The sequence below is a fragment of the Taurulus bubalis genome, assembly GCF_910589615.1.
Source record: "Taurulus bubalis genome assembly, chromosome: 10".
Lineage (NCBI taxonomy): Eukaryota > Metazoa > Chordata > Actinopteri > Perciformes > Cottidae > Taurulus > Taurulus bubalis.
The window spans coordinates 26,000,401-26,026,307 of NC_136598.1; the positions used below are offsets into that span (position 1 = coordinate 26,000,401).

At 41.4% G+C, this 25,907-nt stretch overlaps 1 protein-coding gene across 1 annotated transcript in view; it reads right to left on the reverse strand.

The window, feature by feature from the left end:
- Positions 1-25,907, reverse strand: part of sgsm2 (small G protein signaling modulator 2) — a gene marked incomplete at both ends in the record, with an annotated part of 67,544 nt that overhangs the window by 33,719 nt on the left and 7,918 nt on the right. The window contains one exon of the mRNA XM_079224830.1: positions 24,213-24,288. Within this exon, the coding sequence (XP_079080956.1) occupies positions 24,213-24,288 (76 nt within the window). The remainder of the gene's footprint in view (positions 1-24,212; positions 24,289-25,907) is intronic.

Sequence of the window (25,907 nt, forward strand, 5' to 3'; positions counted from 1 at the left end):
AATTACATTCTCATATTTAATGGGGACGTTTTGGGGACAAACAAAGCTGTTATCTGACAGCAGCTAGTAGAGACTTTACTCTGAGACTCGGCAGCTTTCTGTTCAGTTCATGGTTCAGGAGCTCTTCATGCAAAAGATGAAGATTTACCTCATGGCATCAATTATTAATTAACCTCATGGCATGAAGCCCTGTTTTCTGAAGATGCGAATGGTTAATATACCCGTACTAAATTCTGATTATCTCCTCAACCACAAGGCCTATTTGAATAATTAAAAAAAGGTATAACATACAGAAAACCCTTGGGAACATAGATAATCCGTTCATATATATATGTGTTACTCGTATATTGGTTTATGAAAAGGAAAATAATTTATATTTTGCAAGATAATAATAATTAAAAGTAGTATTTTCTTATATTTGCTATATTTTAATGTAATATATAACATAGTTTTATATGTTAAGAGTATCTGTGCGAAGTTTGGCTTTGATTAAGTGAAGTTAAGTATTTTTAATAATTAAAGAAAAGTAATTTGTCAACACTTGCAGTCAATGGAGAACATTATTTTTGGGAAGAAGTGCTCTGACGGATTATACATAACTGTAAACTCATATCTCATATTCAAGGTCTGCTTTATTAACCCTGTGAAGAAAAAAGTCAAGTCTTAAATGAATTAAAAATGATTGAATACATTGAATTAATTAATTAATTGAATATCCTGTTAAAGCATTTGATTTGGCCACAAAATATGAAGTGAAATGTAGATTTCTAAGACCTCCTCACATTGAAGGTTGTCCTATGCACGCGGGCCGTGATCATGTTATATTTTGGGGTTGTGCGCTCTGGAGGGTTGGTGTGATACAGCTGCAATAAACCACTCTGTACTGGAACAATGTTCTTTACATTGCAACTAGTTTGTATCAGCTTTGTGAGTTGAAGTATTCATTACACTCTAGTGAAGGTCTGTGGGCTCTGAAGACGCTTTAATCAGAATGAAGCCGAGAGGACGACGCTGCGTCTCTGAAGCCGAACATCATGGACTGAGGAGACAGGCTAAGGAGACAGGCTGAGGAGACAGACTGAGGAGACAGACTGAGGAGACAGACTGAGGAGACAGGCTGAGGAGACAGACTGAGGAGACAGGCTGAGGAGACAGACTGAGGAGACAGGCTGAGGAGACAGACTGAGGAGACAGGCTGAGGAGACAGACTGAGGAGACAGGCTGAGGAGACAGGCTGAGGAGACAGGCTGAGGAGACAGACTGAGGAGACAGACTGAGGAGACAGACTGAGGAGACAGACTGAGGAGACAGACTGAGGAGACAGGCTGAGGAGACAGGCTGAGGAGACAGGCTGAGGAGACAGGCTGAGGAGACAGGCTGAGGAGACAGACTGAGGAGACAGGCTGAGGAGACAGGCTGAGGAGACAGGCTGAGGAGACAGGCTGAGGAGACAGACGAAGAGACGCTGAAGTTGTTCAGCCTCTGCAGACGGACAGCAGAGCGTTCTGTAAACGTTCCTCTGGTCTCAGGTCAGCGCCGCACGCCGGGTCATTAAATATTAATTCAGTCAGGACGACCATCACTTCTTCAACTGATCATCAAATATATATGTATGAATATATATATATATATATATATATATATATATATATATATATATATATATATATTCATACATATATATTTTTTTCTTTTTATATAAATATATTTTTTTAAATATATATATATTTTTTTGAATATATATTTATATATGTTATATAAATATATATATATATTAATAAAGAAATATACAAATCTATAAATATATATATTCTTATTAATATAAATATACATATCTATAAATATATATTCTTTTTTATATATAAATATTTTTTTAAATGTATATATATTAATATTAATATATATATTAATACATATATATATATATATATATATATATATATATATATATATATATATATATATAGAGAGAGAGAGAGAGAGAGAGAGAGATATGGAATTCCAGGGACTGAAACAACGTGTGCTGATGGAAATCAATGGCTGAGCACTGCAGATCATGTGTAGCGCACACACACACACACACACACACACACACACACACACACACACACGCCTCACACAGCAATTAGTCTGCTGATTCGCTGTGAATAAATGATAAAAGCAGCACAGAACAGGTGTCTCTTACATGGAGAAGGTCCGCTGTGACCCGGTGCCGGGTTTCAGCGTCAGGTCTCATTTTAACAGAGCGACAACGTGTTCACTGCCTCTGTTCTGCAGACAGAAGAGTCCGCTGCCGAACGCCTCAAAGGCACATTCTGTTCTTCAACCGTATATATACACATATATATATATCCCTGCGCCCGGCTCCCAGCAGCTCAGACTCCTGACCACCTGGTGGGATGCAGCAGGGAGGAGGCCCAGAGGGAGAGGGAGGTTGTGAGAACCGATACCCGCTCTCCCCTCGCTGGTTCTAATCCCTCACATCCCTCTCTCTGGTGAGGCTCTCTCACTCCCACGCAAAAAAACAACATGGACTCTCCAGCTTCCACAGAGGGAATGGAAGGGAAGACGAGGACGAGGACGTCGAGAAAAGGAGCAAACAGAACACAATGACAGTGACATCAGAACGAGGCGTTCAAGCCTTGGATGAAAGTCTGTTCGTCAGCGTGTTGTAGAAGCGTTGAGTGTGATCGGCGTCTGGATTAAAGGTGGATGAGTCGCAGTCTCCTGAGATCCTGACAGCATTTGTGTTTACGGCAGGGCATTTTTGGGGCACGAACACACGATCAACGAGTTATTTACGAGCTCGAGAATGAAGCAGTGAACTTCACGAAGTAGCTCAGCGTTTGAGTTCCATGTTCTCGATCCTCCGTACGAAGCTGAGAAGTCTAAACACGAGACGACTGGGGCCAGAATCAACCGAGTGTGTGAAGAAGTGAGAAGTTTAGTAACTCACACAGTTAGTTCTTGGCTCGAAAACTGCTGTATTTGGATGCATTGAACACCATAAGTAATATACAAGTGAAATATATGGTTTGGTACAACAATTCAAATGTCACAGATGTGCCCCAATGCACATTTTGGAGTCCTCGCCTGAATGTTCTCTGTTCTAAACCCTCTCTAACTTTGTGCTGCTTCACTTTATCAAAGTCAACCTTTGCAGAGAAAATTTTCACATATTGAGCTATGATTTGGGTTAGAGAATGTTCACATATTGAGCTATGATTTGGGTTAGAGAATGTTCACATATTGTGTTACGATTTGGGTTAGAGAATGTTCACATATTGTGTTATGATTTGGGTTAGAGAATGTTCACATATTGTGTTATGATTTGGGTTAGAGAATGTTCACATATTGTGTTATGATTTGGGTTAGAGAATGTTCACATATTGAGTTATGATTTGGGTTAGAGAATGTTCACATATTGAGCTATGATTTGGGTTAGAGAATGTTCACATATTGTGTTATGATTTGGGTTAGAGAATGTTCACATATTGAGCTATGATTTGGGTTAGAGAATGTTCACATATTGTGTTATGATTTGGGTTAGAGAATGTTCACATATTGTGTTACGATTTGGGTTAGAGAATGTTCACATATTGTGTTATGATTTGGGTTAGAGAATGTTCACATATTGTGTTATGATTTGGGTTAGAGAATGTTCACATATTGTGTTATGATTTGGGTTAGAGAATGTTCACATATTGAGCTATGATTTGGGTTAGAGAATGTTCACATATTGAGCGATGATTTGGGTTAGAGAATGTTCACATATTGTGCTATGATTTGGGTTAGAGAATGTTCACATATTGAGCTATGATTTGGGTTAGTGAATGTTCACATATTGAGCTATGATTTGGGTTAGAGAATGTTCACATATTGAGCTATGATTTGGGTTAGAGAATGTTCACATATTGAGCTATGATTTAGGTTAGAGTTGGACCTTACAGCTGCATCACTTCAAAGAAATAATCATCCTGAAAGTGATTTTTTTATAGGCGGACCTGAAACCTTTTCATTGTTTTCTGTGTGTCATCTTCATTTACTCTTAACCAGTAACATATAGACTGATATTTACACATCTGAACAACACCAACATTATTCAAATAGCCCTAGTGGTTGCACAGATACACCCTTTTTAGTTTGGGTATGACATTTTTGAGGAAAGGGCCTAAAAATAGGTTGGTGTTCTAGTGGTTTTAATGTCTAAATGCACGGTTCTCACGCGTCACAAACAGCCGTCTACAACCACGATGCAGCTGCACATCCAGCATCCTGCAGCAGAAACCTGATACTCTCGTCAGGTGGTTTCTTTTTGTTCCACCGCCGCATGCAAACAGACACGGCCGCCTCTTAATCAGCCCCAGACTGTCTCCGACAATCACCGTGATTAGAGCGCCGCTCGCCGCGCGACGAGCACATCTGTCTGCTCGCAGCGAAAGCATTGATTCCGTGTAATGTGACGCGATGCCGGCGAAGAGGAGAACCGCTCTCTGCCGCCGCCGCCGCGCCGCTGGAGGCCGCTTCGTTTGGCGGATGTGAAGCAGAGAGTCATCCGACAGCTCGCTCTTATAGTCACGCTTCATGAAATACATTCATGCATCACAGCAGCGAATGGAGGGAAGATGCTGCTTTATGTTTACATTAAACTCTACACCACGTTCTAATAAGACGGCCTTGACAGAATATTTATAAATGGTTAATAAATGCTTAATAGAACAGTTGTAAGCAATAAATAAGAAGAACCTTTGGCTCTTCCTCTGTGGTGCTTTGTGTGTTTGGGCTCTTTAGTTCACGTCTCTCTTGATTTATTCCCTCAGTAAACATGAGTTTATGCCTCAAACTCTAGTTTCTAGTCTCTCTCCTCTGGTTGTATAGAAGTCTATGCTTCATGTGTTAAAGCTGCATTCTCTCTCCTGACCACCAGGGGGCGACTCCTCTGGTTGTATAGAAGTCTATGCTTCATGTGTTAAAGCTGCATTATCTCTCCTGACCACCAGGGGGTGACTCCTCTGGTTGTATAGAAGTATATGCTTCATGTGTTAAAGCTGCATTCTCTCTCCTGACCACCAGGGGGCGACTCCTCTGGTTGTATAGAAGTCGATGCTTCATGTGTTAAAGCTGCATTCTCTCTCCTGACCACCAGGGGGTGACTCTTCTGGTTGTATAGAAGTCGATGCTTCACGTGTTAAAGCTGCATTCTCTCTCCTGACCACCAGGGGGCGACTCCTCTGGTTGTATAGAAGTATATATAAATGACTCTACTTTATTCCCTCAGTAAACATTGTAAACATGAGTTTATGTCTCAATCTCTAGACAACATCCATGTCTATCTTACAGAGTTATTATGGTCTGTTCTGTGCCGCGGCTCAGCGAGAAAACGCTGCTTAGAAGCACAGAGTATTTTATTCGAAGAAGAGTGGAACTTTCCAGCAGAATTTAAGTAGCAAGTAAATGGTTTAACCTCCATTAATAAAGCCATTTTAATCCTTTCATACAGGACGCTGCTTCATCCTGCGTCTCGAACCTCTCACAGAACCCTTCTTCATCATCATCATCATCATCACTTCTGTGTTTCCACTGATAAACAGTAATAATGGGGAAAAGCGCTGTGTGAAGAGGAGAGAGAGAGAGAGAGAGAGAGAGAGAGAGAGAGAGAGAGAGGTGTTGGAAGTCACAAGGTGAACGGAGGAAGCGTGAGAGAGTGGAGGAAGAGGTGTGAATCCCACAGTGTGTGTGTGTGTGTGTGTCTGTGTGTGTGTGTGTGTGTGTGTGTGTGTTTCTCTGTGCTCTTTGACTCGGTATAGATTACATCCTGCTTGACTTCTTTTTTTTCTTCTTCTTCTGCATCTTTTATTCCCGCTGTGTTTCTCCTCAGCTACGGTGACGTCCCACTCAGCGCCCGGACCCTGAACGCACCGCTCCCTCTCACAGCCTCGGTCGCCATGCCAACCTGGCTGACCCCCTGACCATCTCCCTTCCTCCTCTCTCCTCCCTCCTTCATCCTCATCCCTTCCTCCTCCTCCCTTCATCCTCCTACCTTCCTCCATGTTACATGTTACATGTTACATGTAACATGTAACATGTTGGATGTTAATGACGTTTAGATTACATTGTTTTTAATTGTTGTCAAATCAATTAGTTTACTTTATGATTGATGTCATGGTAACCGTGTCATTCTGCACATGTTTATGTCTCCTTTCAGCCGGATGATTGTTTCCTTTCCAATTGCATTATTATTATATAATAATATATATATATATATATATATTATTATATAATAATATATATATATATATATATATATATATATATATATATATATATATATATATATATATATATATATATATATATATATATTGCTGATATAATAAGTTTGTTTCATATTGCCGGATTCCATTTGAACGTATATATATATTTATATATATTTATATATACGGGATTGAAAGGTTTCTGTGTCTTCACACAATTGTATTGCTTATGAATTAGACTGTTTACGTGGAAGAGGAAGATCGGGTTGAGTCCTCTTCTAAAAGTCATATCTGTACGAAGATAGAATCATGAACCTTTTTTCCAGACACCCCTTTCACTCCTGAATGCCAGAAAAAAACGCTTTGTAAAACAGAACGGTCACACACATACACACACACACACACACACACACACACACACACGAGTGTTTTCCATCCTCGTTGTTTAAAATCAATATCATCTCTCCTCCAATGCTAATTCTTTTTGCAAACTCCTGCATCTGTCTGTGGAAAAAGAAACAAGCGAGATAGTGTGTGTGTGCGTGTGTGTCACACACACACACACACACACACACACACACACACACACACACACACACACACACACACACACACACACACACTCACTATCTCGCTTATTTCTTTTTCCATCTGCAGAGCTCAGGAGCGGCAGCGTGACTCATCCAGTCAGACAGTTTTAGACCTTCAGAAATGGATAAAAATAGTGGATTTATATCAGAAATAGAGCTGGAGAAAAAAGCATGTATATTCGATATTTCTTAACCAAATAATTATGACCTGGACTAAATATGAATAATAAAAAGAAATAGACAAATCCATTTAAATGATCTTGCTACACTCATGTTTATTATTTGAGGGTTGGCATATTGAACTTTTGCCATCGAGGACACACTCACCGTCATGGCGCTCGCTTTGGGATCCGCAGACCGACGGATACGTTGCTTCACAATAAGAGCTTTTAAATAACGAGGGGGATTTTATCGGAAAGAATTGATCAGGACGTGTTTATCACCGAATTGGCGGAACTTTGTAAGCGGCTATTATTCCGATAAAACAAGATAATTAATAGAAAGAGTAAGCAGCAAGAATAATGGGGGACTTTTATTGTGAAAGACTCAGAGCAAAATAAAATGTGTTCATCAACGAATAAACGGAGCTTCATTAGCAGCTGTTCATCAATAAAACAAATCTAATACTGCAGAGAGGAAGAGTAAACAGCAAAAATAACAGGGTTTTTATTGTGAAATATTTTGCACAGAATTAGCAAAATCTTGTAATCGGCTATTCTTTAATAAAACAAGTCTAAGGAGTGAAAATAACAGTGGACCTTTATTGTGAAAAACTCATAGGAAAATAAAAGCGTTCATCACCGGATTACTGGAGCTTTGTTAGCTGCTATTCTTCCACAAAACTAGTACATGTATGTTGCAGGGAGAATGAGTAAGCAACACAAATAATGGGAGACCTTTATTGTGAAAGGTTTATAGCAAAGCTATATATATCGTCACCTTCCTACAATAATACTTTCTTCAGGTTTTTCAGAAAACACTAAAAACTTGACCAAATATAATAATAAGGGTGCACGAGCTGCCGCACAACAGGCCTACTGTAATAACGGTCAAATTATGTTATTAATATTATGTTCCAGTGAGATTTTCATTGACAAAAATACTCGCATAAATGCCAATTAAATTGTTATCTTAAATGCTAGCTTCAAATATGTTAGGAAGGTGACGATATGGATCTTTGTTATTGGCTATTCTTCAGTAAAACAAGTCAACTAATTTACTTCAGGGAGGAAGAGGAAGCAGCAAAAACAATGGGGGACTTTTAATGTGAAAATGTTTAGCAAATTAAATGCGTTAATTGCCGATTTAGCGTAGCTTTGTTAGCGGCTTTTCTGTAATACAACAAGTCCACTAATACTGCACGAAGAAAGAGTAAGCAGCGTAAATAACAGGGGGCTTTTATTGTGAAGAACGTATAGGAAATGAAATGTGTTTAATAAGAAGAAGAAGAATTCACACGTGACGCCAACGATCAGCTCGAGTGTGAGCGACGTCAACAACCGTTATTTTTCATTATTGATGGATTTTTAAGGTGGATTTTTTCGCCTTTAAGGCATGAAAGTATGAGAGCTACAAATCAACCACCAGTTGAATCTAGGCAGTAATAAACAATAATGTCACACAAAGCGGTGGAGACGCACACACATCCACCCTGTGTGTGTCTGTCAACCTGCAGGGCCGGAAGGGACCGGATTATTAAAGTCATCCATCACAGCCTGCAGGGAGGCGGAGCTACAGGTCACTGTGGAGGTAGCTTCCACAGGAGAGATGATGACATGAAGAGTGAAGGAGTGAAGGAGTGAGACAGTGAAGTAGTGAGACAGTGAAGTAGTGAGAAAGTAAAGTAGTGAGACACAGTGAAGTCGTGAGACAGTGAAATAGTGAGACAGTGAAATAGTGAGACAGTGAAGTAGTGAGACAGTGAAGTAGTGAGACACAGTGAAGTAGTGAGACAGTGAAGTAGTGAGACAGTGAAGTAGTGAGACAGTGAAATAATGAGACAGTGAAATAGTGAGGCAGTGAAGTAGTGAGACAGTGTAATAGTGAGGCAGTGAAGTGGTGAGACAGTGAAGTGGTGAGACATAGTGAAGTAGTGAGGCAGTGAAGTAGTGAGACACAGTGAAGTAGTGAGACAGTGAAATAATGAGAGAGTGAAATAGTGAGGCAGTGAAGTAGTGAGACAGTGAAATAGTGAGACAGTGAAATAGTGAGGCAGTGAAGTAGTGAGACAGTGAAATAGTGAGACAGTGAAGTAGTGAGACAGTGAAGTAGTGAGACACAGTGAAGTAGTGAGACAGTGAAATAGTGAGGCAGTGAAGTAGTGAGGCAGTGAAGTAGTGAGACAGTGAAATAGTGAGGCAGTGAAATAGTGAGGCAGTGAAGTAGTGAGACAGTGAAATAGTGAGGCAGTGAAGTAGTGAGACAGTGAAGTAGTGAGACACAGTGAAGTAGTGAGACAGTGAAATAGTGAGGCAGTGAAATAGTGAGACAGTGAAGTAGTGAGACACAGTGAAGTAGTGAGACAGTGAAATAGTGAGACAGTGAAATAGTGAGGCAGTGAAATAGTGAGGCAGTGAAGTAGTGAGACAGTGAAGTAGTGAGACACAGTGAAGTAGTGAGACAGTGAAATAGTGAGACAGTGAAATAGTGAGGCAGTGAAGTAGTGAGGCAGTGAAGTAGTGAGACACAGTGAAGTAGTGAGACAGTGAAATAGTGAGACATGGTGAAGTAGTGAGACAGTGAAGTAGTGAGACAGTGAAATAGTGAGGCAGTGAAATAGTGAGGCAGTGAAATAGTGAGGCAGTAAAGTGGTGAGACAGTGAAGTAGTGAGACAGTGAAATAGTGAGGCAGTAAAGTGGTGAGACATAGTGAAGTAGTGAGACAGTGAAATAGTGAGACAGTGAAATAGTGAGGCAGTGAAGTAGTGAGACAGTGAAGTAGTGAGACAGTGAAATAGTGAGACAGTGAAATAGTGAGACAGTGAAGTAGTGAGACACAGTGAAGTCGTGAGACAGTGAAATAGTGAGACAGTGAAGTAGTGAGACAGTGAAGTAGTGAGACAGTGAAATAATGAGACAGTGAAATAGTGAGGCAGTGAAGTAGTGAGACAGTGTAATAGTGAGGCAGTGAAGTGGTGAGACAGTGAAGTGGTGAGACATAGTGAAGTAGTGAGACACAGTGAAGTAGTGAGACAGTGAAATAATGAGAGAGTGAAATAGTGAGGCAGTGAAGTAGTGAGACAGTGAAATAGTGAGACAGTGAAATAGTGAGGCAGTGAAGTAGTGAGACAGTGAAATAGTGAGACAGTGAAGTAGTGAGACAGTGAAGTAGTGAGACACAGTGAAGTAGTGAGACAGTGAAATAGTGAGGCAGTGAAGTAGTGAGGCAGTGAAGTAGTGAGACAGTGAAATAGTGAGGCAGTGAAATAATGAGGCAGTGAAGTAGTGAGACAGTGAAGTAGTGAGGCAGTGAAGTAGTGAGGCAGTGAAGTGGTGAGACAGTGAAGTGGTGAGACATAGTGAAGTAGTGAGGCAGTGAAGTAGTGAGACACAGTGAAGTAGTGAGACAGTGAAGTAGTGAGACAGTGAAATAGTGAGACAGTGAAATAGTGAGACAGTGAAATAGTGAGGCAGTGAAGTAGTGAGACAGTGAAATAGTGAGACAGTGAAGTAGTGAGACATAGTGAAGTAGTGAGACAGTGAAATAGTGAGACAGTGAAGTAGTGAGACATAGTGAAGTAGTGAGACAGTGAAATAGTGAGGCAGTGAAGTAGTGAGACAGTGAAATAGTGAGGCAGTGAAGTAGTGAGACAGTGAAATAGTGAGGCAGTGAAGTGGTGAGACAGTGAAGTGGTGAGACATAGTGAAGTAGTGAGACAGTGAAATAGTGAGACAGTGAAGTAGTGAGACAGTGAAGTAGTGAGACAGTGAAATAATGAGACAGTGAAATAGTGAGACAGTGAAGTAGTGAGACAGTGAAATAATGAGACAGTGAAATAGTGAGACAGTGAAGTAGTGAGACACAGTGAAGTAGTGAGACACAGTGAAGTAGTGAGACAGTGAAATAGTGAGGCAGTGAAGTAGTGAGACAGTGAAATAATGAGACAGTGAAATAGTGAGAGAGTGAAATAGTGAGGCAGTGAAATAGTGAGACAGTGAAATAGTGAGGCAGTGAAGTAATGAGACAGTGAAATAATGAGACAGTGAAATAGTGAGGCAGTGAAGTAGTGAGACAGTGAAGTAGTGAGGCAGTGAAGTAGTGAGACAGTGAAATAATGAGACAGTGAAATAGTGAGGCAGTGAAGTAGTGAGGCAGTGAAGTAGTGAGACACAGTGAAGTAGTGAGACAGTGAAGTAGTGAGACAGTGAAGTAGTGAGACAGTGAAATAGTGAGACATGGTGAAGTAGTGAGACAGTGAAATAGTGAGGCAGTGAAATAGTGAGGCAGTGAAGTAGTGAGACAGTGAAATAGTGAGGCAGTAAAGTGGTGAGACATAGTGAAGTAGTGAGACAGTGAAATAGTGAGACAGTGAAATAGTGAGGCAGTGAAGTAGTGAGACAGTGAAGTAGTGAGACAGTGAAATAGTGAGACAGTGAAATAGTGAGGCAGTGAAGTAGTGAGACAGTGAAGTAGTGAGACAGTGAAATAGTGAGACAGTGAAATAGTGAGGCAGTGAAGTAGTGAGAGAGTGAAGTAGTGAGACAGTGAAATAGTGAGGCAGTGAAGTAGTGAGAGAGTGAAGTAGTGAGACAGTGAAATAGTGAGGCAGTGAAGTAGTGAGGCAGTGAAATAGTGAGACACAGTGAAGTAGTGAAGTAGTGAGACAGTGAAGTAGTGAGACAGTGAAGTAGTGAAGTAGTGAGAAAGTGAAGTAGTGAGACAGTGAAGTAGTGAAGTAGTGAGACACGGTGAAATAGTGAGACAGTGAAGTAGTGAGACAGTGAAATAGTGAGACAGTGAAATAGTGAGACATAGTGAAATAGTGAGACAGTGAAATAGTGAGACATAGTGAAGTAGTGAGACATAGTGAAGTAGTGAGACAGTGAAATAGTGAGACATAGTGAAATAGTGAGGCAGTGAAATAGTGAGACATAGTGAAATAGTGAGACAGTGAAATAGTGAGACATAGTGAAGTAGTGAGACATAGTGAAATAGTGAGACATAGTGAAATAGTGAGACAGTGAAATAGTGAGACAGTGAAATAGTGAGACATAGTGAAATAGTGAGACAGTGAAATAGTGAGACATAGTGAAGTAGTGAGACATAGTGAAGTAGTGAGACAGTGAAATAGTGAGACATAGTGAAATAGTGAGGCAGTGAAATAGTGAGACATAGTGAAATAGTGAGACAGTGAAATAGTGAGACATAGTGAAGTAGTGAGACATAGTGAAATAGTGAGACATAGTGAAATAGTGAGACATAGTGAAATAGTGAGACAGTGAAATAGTGAGACATAGTGAAATAGTGAGACATAGTGAAATAGTGAGACAGTGAAATAGTGAGACAGAGTAAAGCTGAAAGTCTGAGGTTTCCCTGAAACTTTAGTTGGATCTGGACGTGCCGAGAAAGAAGGACTTGGTGAATGTCCTGTTAGAAGTGCCGGCTCTGTGCGGCGCTGCTTCCACACTGGAGCTCTCCTCTTGAGGTGGAGCTCGTCAGGCCGACAGGAAGGAGACGAGCGAGCGCCGCCTAATTAGCTTTGTCTTCATTAGAGCTGCTAATGATCTCGTGGAGACAGCTCCAGATGCACCTGCCACTTGTTTCTACGTCAGCAACAAATGCTCATCCAAATAATACAAAAGCAAACAAAATCCAATTTGTATTTTTGACGGGTTTGCAAGTATAGACATGTTTTTAAAGTATTTATTCTGACCCCTTTCTAAGGAAGCAGTGTCTGCGTGGTCACCTTTCATCCCGTCAGTGTCTTGTACTTCACGAGGAAAAGGATTAGAGAATGTCTGAGATGCCATTAGAGAGTCTTCAAGTGAAGTAAATGTATCTTCACATCACAGATTTAAAACTGCTTCATGAATATTTTTGACATTAAGAGTGAATTAAATGGTTCTAAAAAGAGATCGTTCGTCGTGCTGAAATCACAGCTCGGCTGCGTTTTTGCCTCTTCAAGCTCACTGCTTTTGTTTAATGGAACATTTCATGTACGAGTTCTCTCAGAGTTTGGTGGAGACCAAAGCTGAGCCAAAAGCAGGCGGCAACCTCCAGAGTGAAGCTGATGCGGAAGCATCTTAAAACCTGCTTTCTCTCTCCTGACCACCAGGGGGCGACTCCGCTGGTTGTATAGAAGTCTCTGCTTCATGTGTTAAAGCTGCATTATCTATACTGACCACCAGGGGGTGACTCCTCTGGTTGTATAGAAGTCTATGCTTCATGTGTTAAAGCTGCATTCTCTCTCCTGACCACCAGGGGGTGACTCCTCTGGTTGTATAGAAGTCTATATAAGTGACTCTACTTCTCTTGATTTATTCCCTCAGTAAACATTGTAAACATGAGTTTATGTCTCAATCTCTAGTTTCAAGTCTTCTTCAATACAGCATGATGTTCATTTAGTAAATTATGGTCATTTAGACATGTAAATGGAAAGTGGATGGCTGGTGGAAAAGGAACTGGAAGTACAAAATGGGCAAAATGGCTCGACAAAATGAATACATTCTGTATTTTGTGGTCCTGGGTTTGTCTAAATGAGCGCATGTTTTCTCCTCAATCCTAACACAACAGCATTTACGCACATGTTGGAAAGGATCTCTATGATAAATCAGAGACACCTCGCCATGAGGCCGCTCGTGAGGGAAGGAAGCAGAATGAGAGGAGCGCTCTCTCCCACGGGAGCGCCGCTCACATCCTCTGCTCCATTTTCAGCGTTTCCACAGAAACAACCATGTATTAATGGTCCCTCCAAGACTGTTTACATGCTCCCCATGAACCTCGAATTCAGCTCAAAACGTTACCGTCATCTCGGTGTTATTGGATATCAACAATACTTCTCCCTATAGGGGTGTTTCTGAGAGTTGAGGTAATTCAGGGCTTGTTGGGGAAGATTCCCTCTGGACCTAATCCTCTGCAACAAGCTCCGTTTTTATGGTGTTTTTGTTGGTTATGCCATCTGTGAATATTGATTATTGGTTGTATAGAAGTCTATGCTTCATGTGTTAAAGCTGCATTCTCTCTACTGACCACCAGGGGACGACTCCTCTGGTTGTATTGAAGTCTATGCTTCATGTGTTAAAGCTGCATTCTCTCTAGTGACCACCAGGGGACGACTCCTCTGGTTGAATAGAAGTCTATGCTTCATGTGTTAAAGCTGCATTCTCTCTACTGACCACCAGGGGACGACTCCTCTGGTTGTATTGAAGTCTATGCTTCATGTGTTAAAGCTGCATTCTCTCTAGTGACCACCAGGGGACGACTCCTCTGGTTGTATAGAAGTCTATGCTTCATGTGTTAAAGCTGCATTCTCTCTAGTGACCACCAGGGGGAAACCACTCTGGTTGTATAGAAGTATATGCTTCACATGTTAAAGCTGCATTCCCTCTCCTGACCACCAGGGGGTGACTCCTCTGGATGTATAGAAGTACACAAGTCATGTGTTAAAGCTAAATTCTCTCTCCTGACCACCAGGGGGCGACTCCTCTGGTTGTATAGAAGTATACGAGTCATGTGTTGAAGCTGAATTCGCTCTCCTAACAACCAGGGGGTGACTCTGGTTGTATAGAAGTCTCAATCTATAGTTTCAAGTCTTCTTCAATACATCATGATGTTCATTTAGTAAATTATGGTCATTTAGAATCAAACAGACCATAAAGCAGGGGATGCTTTAGGGCGGGGCTACAAGGTGATTGACAGGTCGACACCAGAGACGTATACAGCGTCTCTGCTTCCAACACTGTATTTTGTCGTTAGTTTACTGGGATATTTAAAGGGTTTTCTTACAGTTCATAAAGCATTCAGTATAAAGCATTGTGTAACTCACATCTATAAAAGCTAATTTCCTTCCTTCTCAACATAGATATTATGGTTTTATCTCCACCTTGATTCGTACCCTCTGCTATGTCACCTTTCCACAAAACCACTACGCCGTTTGTCGATCTTCATCGGTCACCATGTGTTGATCTGCCGGGACAAAGCTGCAGTGGAACAAGTGTACAAAGAGCTGAAGAAACCTCAAGCCTCTCAGCCCTGCCTCCGAGAGCCGCAATAAAAACAGACTATTACACTCATAAAGCACCACTTTTTCCCGGCATTACAGAGAATGATGTTGTTGTTGTTGGTCATTATAGTCCACTGTAATACCCACCAGATTCAGCTCACGGAGGGAAAAACACTGATATGAATTCATACGGCAGATGCAGACTTCTTCTGTTTAAAATTAATGAAGCTATTCTCTGAGGTTTGCTGTAGGTTCCACATCCAGAAGCATTTGCATGCAATGCAGTACTTTATTCATTCATTCATTCATTCATTCATTGTTTACCAATAAGTCAGCACATTATGATATGCAACTTATTAAAACCACACGCAAGGGAAACCAGTACGAGGCGGATTCGGCGTTCGCCGGAGTAATCGCGTTACGACGGCGCTTTTATATCACGAGCCTTTAGAAAGCTCATTATGGCCGAGCTTTAATGCAGCAATTACCGAGCTAATGGACGCCAGAGAGAGGCGGTTTACCTCCACGTCCTCGTTCTGTCCGTCTGCTGCACCTCGGATACCAATGTCCTGGTGAACAGCAGAGCTTTTGGGCTTTTGACAAGAATCTGCAATCCAGTAACATCGTGATCAAAGACTGTGTTTAAGAAGTGGACGTTTTGAAGCGTCCACTTCAGTGATTTGGCCGTCGCCATCTTGGTTTTTTTGCAACCAGTGGCCAGGAAGTGACCGTATCTGGCGGTTCCGAAGTCGAGGCTTAAATCAAAAGGGTGTCATCAGGAACCCTCGACTCTGGGACGACCTGCCGGAGGAGATCAGGCTGGCAGGATCAATAACTCCTTTTGAATCACTTCTTAAAACCCATTTTTATAGAACTGCTTTTAAGTGATGACGACTTTTATGTCGGTTTGTGATTTTTTTTTATGCAGTTATTTTGTTCCCCTGTTTTTGTTTGTTTATTTGTTTGATTTCGATGTATTCATCGCCTTTATGGTATGGTCCTTTTTTTGTTTACTGGTATTTAAGTTATGTGCAACTATACTTTGCTTCTCCATAGAGCACTTTGTAAAACTTTGTTTTTAAAAAAGGTGCTATATAAATAAAGTTATTATTATTATATCTGGACTGAGGAGGAGTGACCTAGAGACGCCGTATACGTCTCTGGTGTCGACCTGTCAATCACCTTGTAGCCCCGCCCCTAAAGCAAATGGACCAATTGATGACATGCATCTGGAAAACTCACGCAAGAAATCCCATTAAAGTGAGCCGTCATGGCATCATCATTAATATGGTGATTCAGGTGTCTATTGATATATATTTATAAAATGTTGTGCAAGTAAATGCTGCCTCATTGTTTTGTTATTGTTGTAAGACTTTGTTGAAAAGTACAATAAAAAGAAACAAGATTACACACCATAAAAGAGTCTCTGGGTCCGCTCCTCTCCGGGCTTTCGTTTAGCTCCGCCCCTCCAGCGGGTGTAGCAACCAATACAAAGTCGTCTTTGTAATATTGGTAACATTACCCGTCAGAAATAAGAACAATGCCATCTGATAACGCTGAGCAGCTGGGTTGTGTCAACAGAGACTCGTTGCCCGGCCTGCAGGGTGACTTTAATCTGATCTCCAGTGGAGCCGCGGCCTCGCAGTCAATTAGTCGACTTATCGGTCGGGAATCCAGTTTGTCAGAAGTCTGCAGCGAGCAGCGGCTGAAAGAAGCTGCATGCAAACCAACGGAGCGCGATACAGTTTGGGTTTTCTTCCCCACAGAAACACCACACATCTATGCTTTTTGCATTATCTGTGAGCTTTTGCCTGTTTTGCTGTTGGATGGTTTGGCTGTGATTTTATTCTGCATGTTTTGGCCTATAGTGTTGTTGATGATTTTCTTTTATTTCTTTAATAAACTTCTGGTTCATTTTATAAAACAAGTCTCTGGCGCCATATCAGTAATGAACAGGGTTCATACACATTCTGACCAATGGTTTCCATGACTTTTAACCAAATTTCCATGACTTTAAACCAAATGTCCATGAGCAAACATTTAGTGAAGTCTGGGTGTAAACAGTAAAAAGTGAGTAAATGTAGTATTTAAACTAACAATGAGAACACAAAGCATACAGTAAACCTTAAATGACACAAATGAATGAGACAATAGTTTGATTAAAAGAATAAACATGTATATAGATGCCTGTATGTATGCCTGCTTATATTTTGAGACTTTCTTTTAAAAGCATATTAATTAGTTCAAACTCAGAGTAAATTAACGTTATGAACACATGAATATAACACATTTACATGACTTTTACTAAACTTTTGGGATTTTATATTTTTCAAGGACTTTTCCAGGCCTGGACACAACCATTTTAAAATGCCTTGACTTTTACAGGTTTTCCATGACCATAAAGAACCCTAAATAAATCTGTGTGTCCTTAACAAATTCTAAACTGAACCTTAGGATTGTTAAACTCATATTTCTTTATTTACTTTATTTATATATAAGTCCCCAGGTGTCGTTGTTGGTTCCCTTTCATTCCCCTAAGACCCCGTCACATTCTGTAAAACAGGAAAAACAAAACAAGCAAAAACTAAAAAACAGGCAAAAGCACGCCTGTGGCTCAGTGGTTAGCATGCCCATCTTTTAATCAGAGGATCGGTGGTTCGAGTCCATGTCGATGTGTCCTTGAGCGAGACACTTCACCCAAAACTGCTCCCCGTTGCTGCGTCTACGGTTTACATCAAACAATGTAAGTGGCTTTGGATGAAAGCGTCAGCTAAAGGAAATGTAATAAACTAGAGGATCACACGTTCCACTTCTACAACCCGCCGTCTCGCTGCAGGTTTCCTGCTGCAGAGACATTTTCCCCACGCAGGCAAAGGGCACGGCGGGGGGCGGCGGCAAAGGGCCTCCAACCGCCTGAAATATTTAAAAAGGGTCGTAGGCGGCGCGGCGACCGGGCAAAGGGAGGGAAGTGTTCACTGATATCATAATCTATATGCACACAAGATAAAGGCACGTTGACATTTTGTGCAGATGGACGACACCGTATAGCTCATGTATCACCAAGAAGGACTCCAGACTATGAACTCTGCACAATTCCATTTTTTTTGTAAACACCACAAATGCATTGACGGGACAATTATCATTGTAATAGCTTGAGTTGTAGCTGAGAAAATGTATTAAAAAAATAGTAATCTGGTACGAAACAGGAAGATATTTTACACCGGAAAAAACAGTTAAAATAAATCTTTGAGCTTTCTGTTGTAAAAGTGTGTGAGGAGTTTGAATGATGAAGAATCAATAATGTGAATGAAGAGAAATCAGCAAAAGGTGAACAAGTCTCCGCTTAACGTGATTATTAATTAACCTCATGGCATCAAGCCCCGTTTTCTGAAAATCCGAATGGTTAATATACTCGGACTAAATTCTGATTATTTCCTCAACCACAAGGCCTATTTCAATAATTAAAAAAGGTACAATATGCAGAAAACCTTTGAGAAAATAGATAAGAAGTTCATATATGTGTTACTGTATATAGGTTTATGATAGTGCACAGAAAAGGGAAAAATATATATTTTGCTAAATAATTATAATTAAAAGTATTTTCTTATCGTAACTATATTTGCTATATTTAATATATAATATAGCTCTACATGTTAAGAGTATCTGTTCGACGTTTGGCTTTGATTGAGTGAAGTTAAGTATTTTTAATAATTAATGTAGTCGTTCCCATTAAGAATAAAAGAGAGGTGTTTTCTACCGTTTTGGCCTTCGACAGCAGACGTTTAGCCCGATGGAGCAGTGACTCACTCCGGCTCTGACATCACTGAATATCGTTATCGTCTGACCTTTTTACCCGAGAGACGGGCTGACGATCAGCCTGCAGGCCTCCGGACTGACGAGGAGGAGCGGTACACTCACACTGTGTGGCATTTTAACCGGTGTGATCAAAAGCCACAACAAGATGAGATTAGATAAAAACCCACAAATGACGAACGGCACAAAAAATAAATGTAATTGTAATATTGAGTTAGAGATGAAAACCTCTATCTTAATGGTTTTTAATACACAGTTTATGTCTCACTCAAAATCAGAGATTACATCTGAAAATGAACATCAAAAGTATTCCAGTAAAAGTGTGTTTGTGAACATCATACATATGGTTAAAAAAAAAGGTAGGAATAAACACAGGAAATACTATAATATTATTATAGAAGCATAGTCAACTATATCCCATGGATACACTAAATAAATCACAACTTCACTGGAAAAACTGGGAATTGTGACTTTTTACGACCTGGAATAAATCCAACATATTGGAAAATAAGCGTGTTTGTTCCGATGAGGAATCTTAAAGGGGACATGACGTGTTCATTTTCAGGTTCATACTGTGATTTATGTTTTTACCAGAAGACGTTTACACGCTTTAATGTTTAATACACACTTTAAATTAATATAAAAAATAATAGGAAATCTGCCTGTCTGAATGTGCGTGTGTTCACGTTCGGTATGAAGCGCTCCGTTTTAGCGCCTGTCTCTTTAAGAGCCTCCTGGTGGCGCCACTTGACAGAGTAGAGGTCTGTGACATTGATTCTATTGATTTTCAAACAACCAAAAAAAAGCTACAAAATGTCACATTGTAGCATAATATAGCATATATTGTAGGTCATTATTGCGCTACCTACTGACATGGAAGAGTATTTCATTACTCGGCCAGCCACTATATTGCAGCTCAGACGCTCAACAATGGAAAATTATTTGCGGCAACTAAATAATATTTTTTGGGACCGTTTAAGTGAAATTGGACATTTTCCCACGGCACACCTGACGATCTCTCACGGCACAGTGGTTGAAAATCACTGCACTAGACACTACAGATTGCTCCCATATAACAACATTTAAATACATATCTGAGGCACCAAGAGACCCCCAAACACGTGGGAAACCTGCACCCAGAGTCAAATCCCTTCCTTGGGAGCCACTCCGGGACGTCCTTCCTTCCTCCTGCCATTTCACATATTGAGAGACAAACTCAGATGCCATAAACCTTCAATAACTGATTTTTAAGTATTATTGTCTGTGTATTTAGAGTGAAATCCCCGGTGCCTTCAAGGACATCCCTCATTAAGGACGCACTGAGCGGAGGATTTATGTCTAGAAGAGCCAAACACACGACTGTGAGTCTGCAGACGGGACACCGTTTCTTTGGATCTCCTACTCTTGAAACTGTCAGGCTCATTTGATGTACCCAGTGTTGCATCAAGCACGGTGGACGGTAGCTAGCTAACTAGCCAGCCGCAAAAACAGTAAAATTGAACAACTTGATTTAAGTTGTAGCTAGCTAGCTACCCTCCGCTTGAAACCAATGAAAAGAACATTCTGTAAACCATGCTTTCATGCAACACTGGTTATGAAAAGAAGAAAAAACACTGAATCTACACACACTCGTGTTTTCTTTTCATAACCAGTGTTGCATGAAAGCATGGTGGAATCGGCTAAGCCAGCTAAGTAGCCAGCCGTATGCTAGTTAGCTTGACAATTCCACCATGCTTTCATGCTACACTGGTCATCTATCGCTCCAGCGAGCGCCCGTCTGCTGCTCGCCTTCACACGACATTTGCAATCTTCAAAACGTACAGGTTTTTTTAATGAAATGTGCCTCATTGGATTCAGTAAAGTTACAGCGAGCATCGCTCTAACACTACGTCTAAATGACTGCTACTGCAGCCGTGCTTCATTTACAACGGGCTCACGCGGCGTCGTTGAAAACATTTAAAGGATGTTGTTGAAAAAAAAAGGAATTTTCTGGGTGTAAATAACATTGAATCGGTTTGGAATATTGTGATAGTCTTTTTAATAGGATGCACATCATGTGACTTTTCTAAAAGGACGCATCACATAATGTTTAACATGTGAAACTGTTGTTTTTTAATGCACCATGTCACATTCAAGAGCTATAATTAAAGCTAAGACAGTTTAATTTGCACACTGCCCTGTTCTCAGGTCAGCCTTTAGGAGGGCGCTCCTCCACCAGACCGTCCTGGATAGAGACGCTTGATCTACTGCGACGATGGATAATGAACCCAGCGGCCCAGAGGGGTCAATTCAACACACGGAAAGGAAAGAACTGGCCATTAAAAATCTGTGAATATCAGCACCTCTTCGTAGAAACTAACGAGATGCAGTAGCTCTCACATCTTTCCACCTGTACAGCGTGTGCCGCCATGTCTCCGGCTTGAAGTGGAAGCCTGAAGGGAGCCGTCAGTTAATTAGTATTGTGTGGGAACATCTCGGAGCTAAAAGCATATTGACCCTCCAACCTCGACGCTTTCACACAGGAAAACTAAATGTATCTCTGCAGGATTTAAGCAAAAGTGAAAACTTTCAGAAGAATTTAGAAAAAAACTTCCCATGAATTCTAGAAATACAAACAAAGAAATGGTTAAAACTATAAACCCCACTCGGTTTCAGTCATAAAATGTTGGCATCACCGCCTGTTAGAGACTTATGTCGACTACACTGGACAAAAACATACCACATTGTTTCATACAATATTACAACATAACAAAATACTCTAATTTGACTTATTTTTGGTGCACTGAAAAATAACAAAATATAACGTATGTGGCATAAAGAAAAAAAGGCAATTTCTCCATTCAAATATTGCACAGTGTGTCCATATTATATTGTGTCCTGGCTAATTAGACCTGTTTTAATTAGACTTTGGCAGCACTATTGAAAGGGAACTTGTTGACAAACACAATGCATTTCCTATAACCGTTTATTTTTTTCACAAAAAATGATGCTTTTAACGTTGAGCAGCAATTAAAAGCAACGCACTTAATCACCAAACTGTGTGACGGTCGACTCGTTTGTATCGCCACGAGACACCGCTAACAAGCGTCCAGCACTCTCTTCAAACCACCGGGACTCCCCCAGTCAGTAGAGAGGCAAACAAACACTAACAAGGAGACGAGGAGGAAGAGGAAGAGGAAATCAACGCTGCTCATCAACAGATCAGTGCATGCAGAGACGCTCTCTCTCCAATATGCACGACTAATTACAGCAACATAATTTAGGGTGATGAGTCATCGTGTGTTGCAGTTTAACATTACGATGGTCCCATCACAGAGCGTTCATTACAAATTATTTAAGTCATGTTTAGAGCAAAAAACTACAACACTGGAGTAACTATGGACGTGTGAAATCTGGATGACCGCAAGATGTTTAAAATGTTTTCTTTAGGCATCAACCTGCCGAGCAGAGCAGTAAGTAGTTTTGTTGTTAAACCCAAGTAGTTTTGTTAAACCTAACTCAGCAGTGTTGTTAAACCTAACTCAGTAGTTTTGTTAAAGCTAACTATGCAGTTTTGTTAAAGCCAACTCAGTAGTTTAGTTAAACCTAACTCAGTAGTTTTGTTAAACCTAACTCAGTAGTTTAGTTGAAGCTAACTCAGTAGTTTAGTTGAAGCTAACTCAGTAGTTTAGTTAAAGCTAACTCAGTAGTTTAGTTGAAGCTAACTCAGTAGTTTTGTTAAACCTAAGTAGTTTAGTTAAAGCTAACTCAGTAGTTTAGTTGAAGCTAACTCAGTAGTTTAGTTGAAGCTAACTCAGTAGTTTTGTTAAAGCTAACTCAGTAGTTTAGTTAAAGCTAACTCAGTAGTTTAGTTGAAGCTAACTCAGTAGTTTAGTTGAAGCTAACTCAGTAGTTTAGTTGAAGCTAACTCAGTAGTTTTGTTAAACCTAAGTAGTTTAGTTAAAGCTAACTCAGTAGTTTAGTTGAAGCTAACTCAGTAGTTTTGTTAAACCTAAGTAGTTTAGTTAAAGCTAACTCAGTAGTTTAGTTAAAGCTAACTCAGTAGTTTAGTTGAAGCTAACTCAGTAGTTTAGTTGAAGCTAACTCAGTAGTTTAGTTGAAGCTAACTCAGTAGTTTTGTTAAAGCTAACTCAGTAGTATACAGGGCTCTCAAGTGTCACGCATTGAGCGTGACTGTCCTACATTTCGGTCTTAAGTCACGCCCTCCCGCCACACATCGTATTTCTCACGCTGAAAAAAACCTCTAGGCTATTTAATGTGCCGCAGCGTGCAAACATGACCTGGTCGCGCTGCCCTCACCATGGAGGAATCAAGCACGTCTGGGCTACATGAATAGCCAATCAGAAAAACGTATCTGTTGTATCTGGGTGAAATGTAATCCCGGCCGCACCTCCGCCGCCTCCTTCGTCCGGGGGGGGGGGAGAGAGAGATGTCACTCTTACCTGTCTTAAAAACTTGAGAGCCCTGAGTTTAGTTGAAGCTAACTCAGTAGTTTAGTTGAAGCTAACTCAGTAGTTTAGTTGAAGCTAACTCTGTAGTTTAGTTGAAGCTAACTCTGTAGTTTCGTTGCTTAAACCTGAAGACTAAAGTTCATTTAGAAAAGACTGTATTCATGTAAGGATGAAACGTGTTGCTGGAGTACATTCTTTGAAAGACGTCATACGAGGACACGTTGCACTGAAAACCTTTTTTTTTTACTTAATTGCAGCATTCATTTTGAATAGCACTCGTACTGCATATTTACACACTGCAATCATGATGCAAATGGAAATGTTGGCACAGCGCTGGCTCGGCCACACGTCATCAAAAAAATAAAAACATCTCAAACTATCACTATGGCGTCCATTAAGACACCTGGTGGCTCTGGTGTGTCGCCGGTCAGCTGATCTGAGAGCTGCAGGACGAGGCATCTGTTAGACCAGCAGGGAAGCTGTGACTCACACACAGACACACACATCGGTAAGCTCTACCATCCGGTCAGGAGGGGCAACCCCTCCATCTACGGCGCGCACACACACACACACACACACACACACACACACACACACACTCTGAAATTGGTTTCCATTAGCTCCACTGCGAGTATTAACTTTCCATTGAAGCAGCAGCAGAGTCAGAGGCTCAGTGACGTCAACATGTGTCCTTGATGGAGAAGCAGCACCCAGTCACCTGCTGTTCAACAAGCGTGCGTGCGTGTGTGTGTGTGTGTGTGTGTGTGTGTGTGTGTGTGTGTGTGTGTGTGTGTGTGTGTGTGTGTGTGTGTGTGTGTGTGTGTGTGTGTGTGTGTGTGTGTGTGTGTGTGCAAGACGGCGGGCGGAACTGAAGGAGACAATGTGTGTGTGTGGGTGTGTGTCCAGACAAAAAAAGCTGAAGAAGAAGAAGAGCGTACTTACTGCACAGAGCTATGATGTGGCTGCTGTCTTCGTGGACAAACTTCTTGGTCACCGCCTCCTCCATGATCTGCTTCACCTGAACACACAACAGAGACGCAGCTTGAGCCATCGTCACGGTGACGCTGCAGACGTTCATCACATCAGACGTTCATCACACATCGGCCACGAGGAGGTAAAAGGTATCGTCACAGAAAACTCACAAACTCTGATCAACGGGAGGATTTTGCAAACCAGCCTTACGTGAAACCAGGACTACCCTGAGGTCTATAGAGGACCAGGACTACACTCAGGTCTATAGAGGACCAGGACTAGACTGAGGTCTATAGAGGACCAGGACTAGACTGAGGTCTATAGAGGACCAGGACTAGACTGAGGTATATAGAGGACCAGGACTAGACTCAGGTCTATAGAGGACCAGGACTAGACTGAGGTCTATAGAGGACCAGGACTACACTGAGACTATAGAGGACCAGGACTAGACTGAGGTCTATAGAGGACCAGGACTAGACTGAGGTCTATAGAGGACCAGGACTAGACTGAGGTCTATAGAGGACCAGGACTAGACTGAGGTCTAGAGAGGACCAGGACTAGACTGAGGTCTATAGAGGACCAGGACTAGACTCAGGTCTATAGAGGACCAGGACTAGACTGAGGTCTATAGAGGACCAGGACTAGACTGAGACTATAGAGGACCAGGACTAGACTGAGGTCTATAGAGGACCAGGACTAGACTCAGGTCTATAGAGGACCAGGACTAGACTCAGGTCTATAGAGGACCAGGACTAGACTCAGGTCTATAGAGGACCAGGACTAGACTGAGGTCTATAGAGGACCAGGACTACACTGAGACTATAGAGGACCAGGACTAGACTGAGACTGGTTCAGGACCAGATTAAAGTTCCTCACAGTCAGCAGCGCTGACAAAGCTCCCAATTAGCTGTTCTTGTTTTTCTGTATTGGAAATTATTTTTGGCAACTACCTGATTACAAAAAACATAAAAGAACGATGCCGCCTCCTCTTAACTTAGTGACAGCCTCTAATTACCACTCCGACAGTCTCACCCGAACATCCGCACCACCGACTTCCAATTAATACCGTGTCATCCCGGAAACATTACCATGAGTCTTCTATCTCCTGGGTCTCTGGGGAGGAGCCTGAGTCAGTCTGGCGTTCGCTCCTCCGTAGAATTAATTGTTGTCAGTAATTACTCCGGGACCTGTCTGACGGCTCGGCCTTGTTTGGGTCTAATTGATAAAAACGGGAGGAATTGAATCGTTCGGCTGTGTGGCAATAAATCTCAAACTGTGTTCTCCCCTGTGGAGCCGTCGTGTCTGAGGGGCCGGAGCTTCGTCATCCTCATCTTCGTCATCCTCATCTTCGTCATCGCCAAGATTGGGGTCGGCCTTCATCGAGTTCTTTTTGTGAAGGTCATTTTGGAGAGCGAGCGAAAAGTCAACGACAAACACAGAGAACCATTTTGTCACAAGGAACATGATCAGTAACTTTGATCTGGTCTCAGTCAGTCCTGGTCCTCTATAGTCTCAGTGTAGTCCTGTTCCTTTATAGTCCTCATGTAGTCCTGTTCCTTTATAGTCCTCATGTAGTCCTGGTCCTCTATAGACCTCAGTCTAGTCCTGGTCCTCTATAGACCTCAGTCTAGTCCTGGTCCTCTATAGACCTCAGTCTAGTCCTGG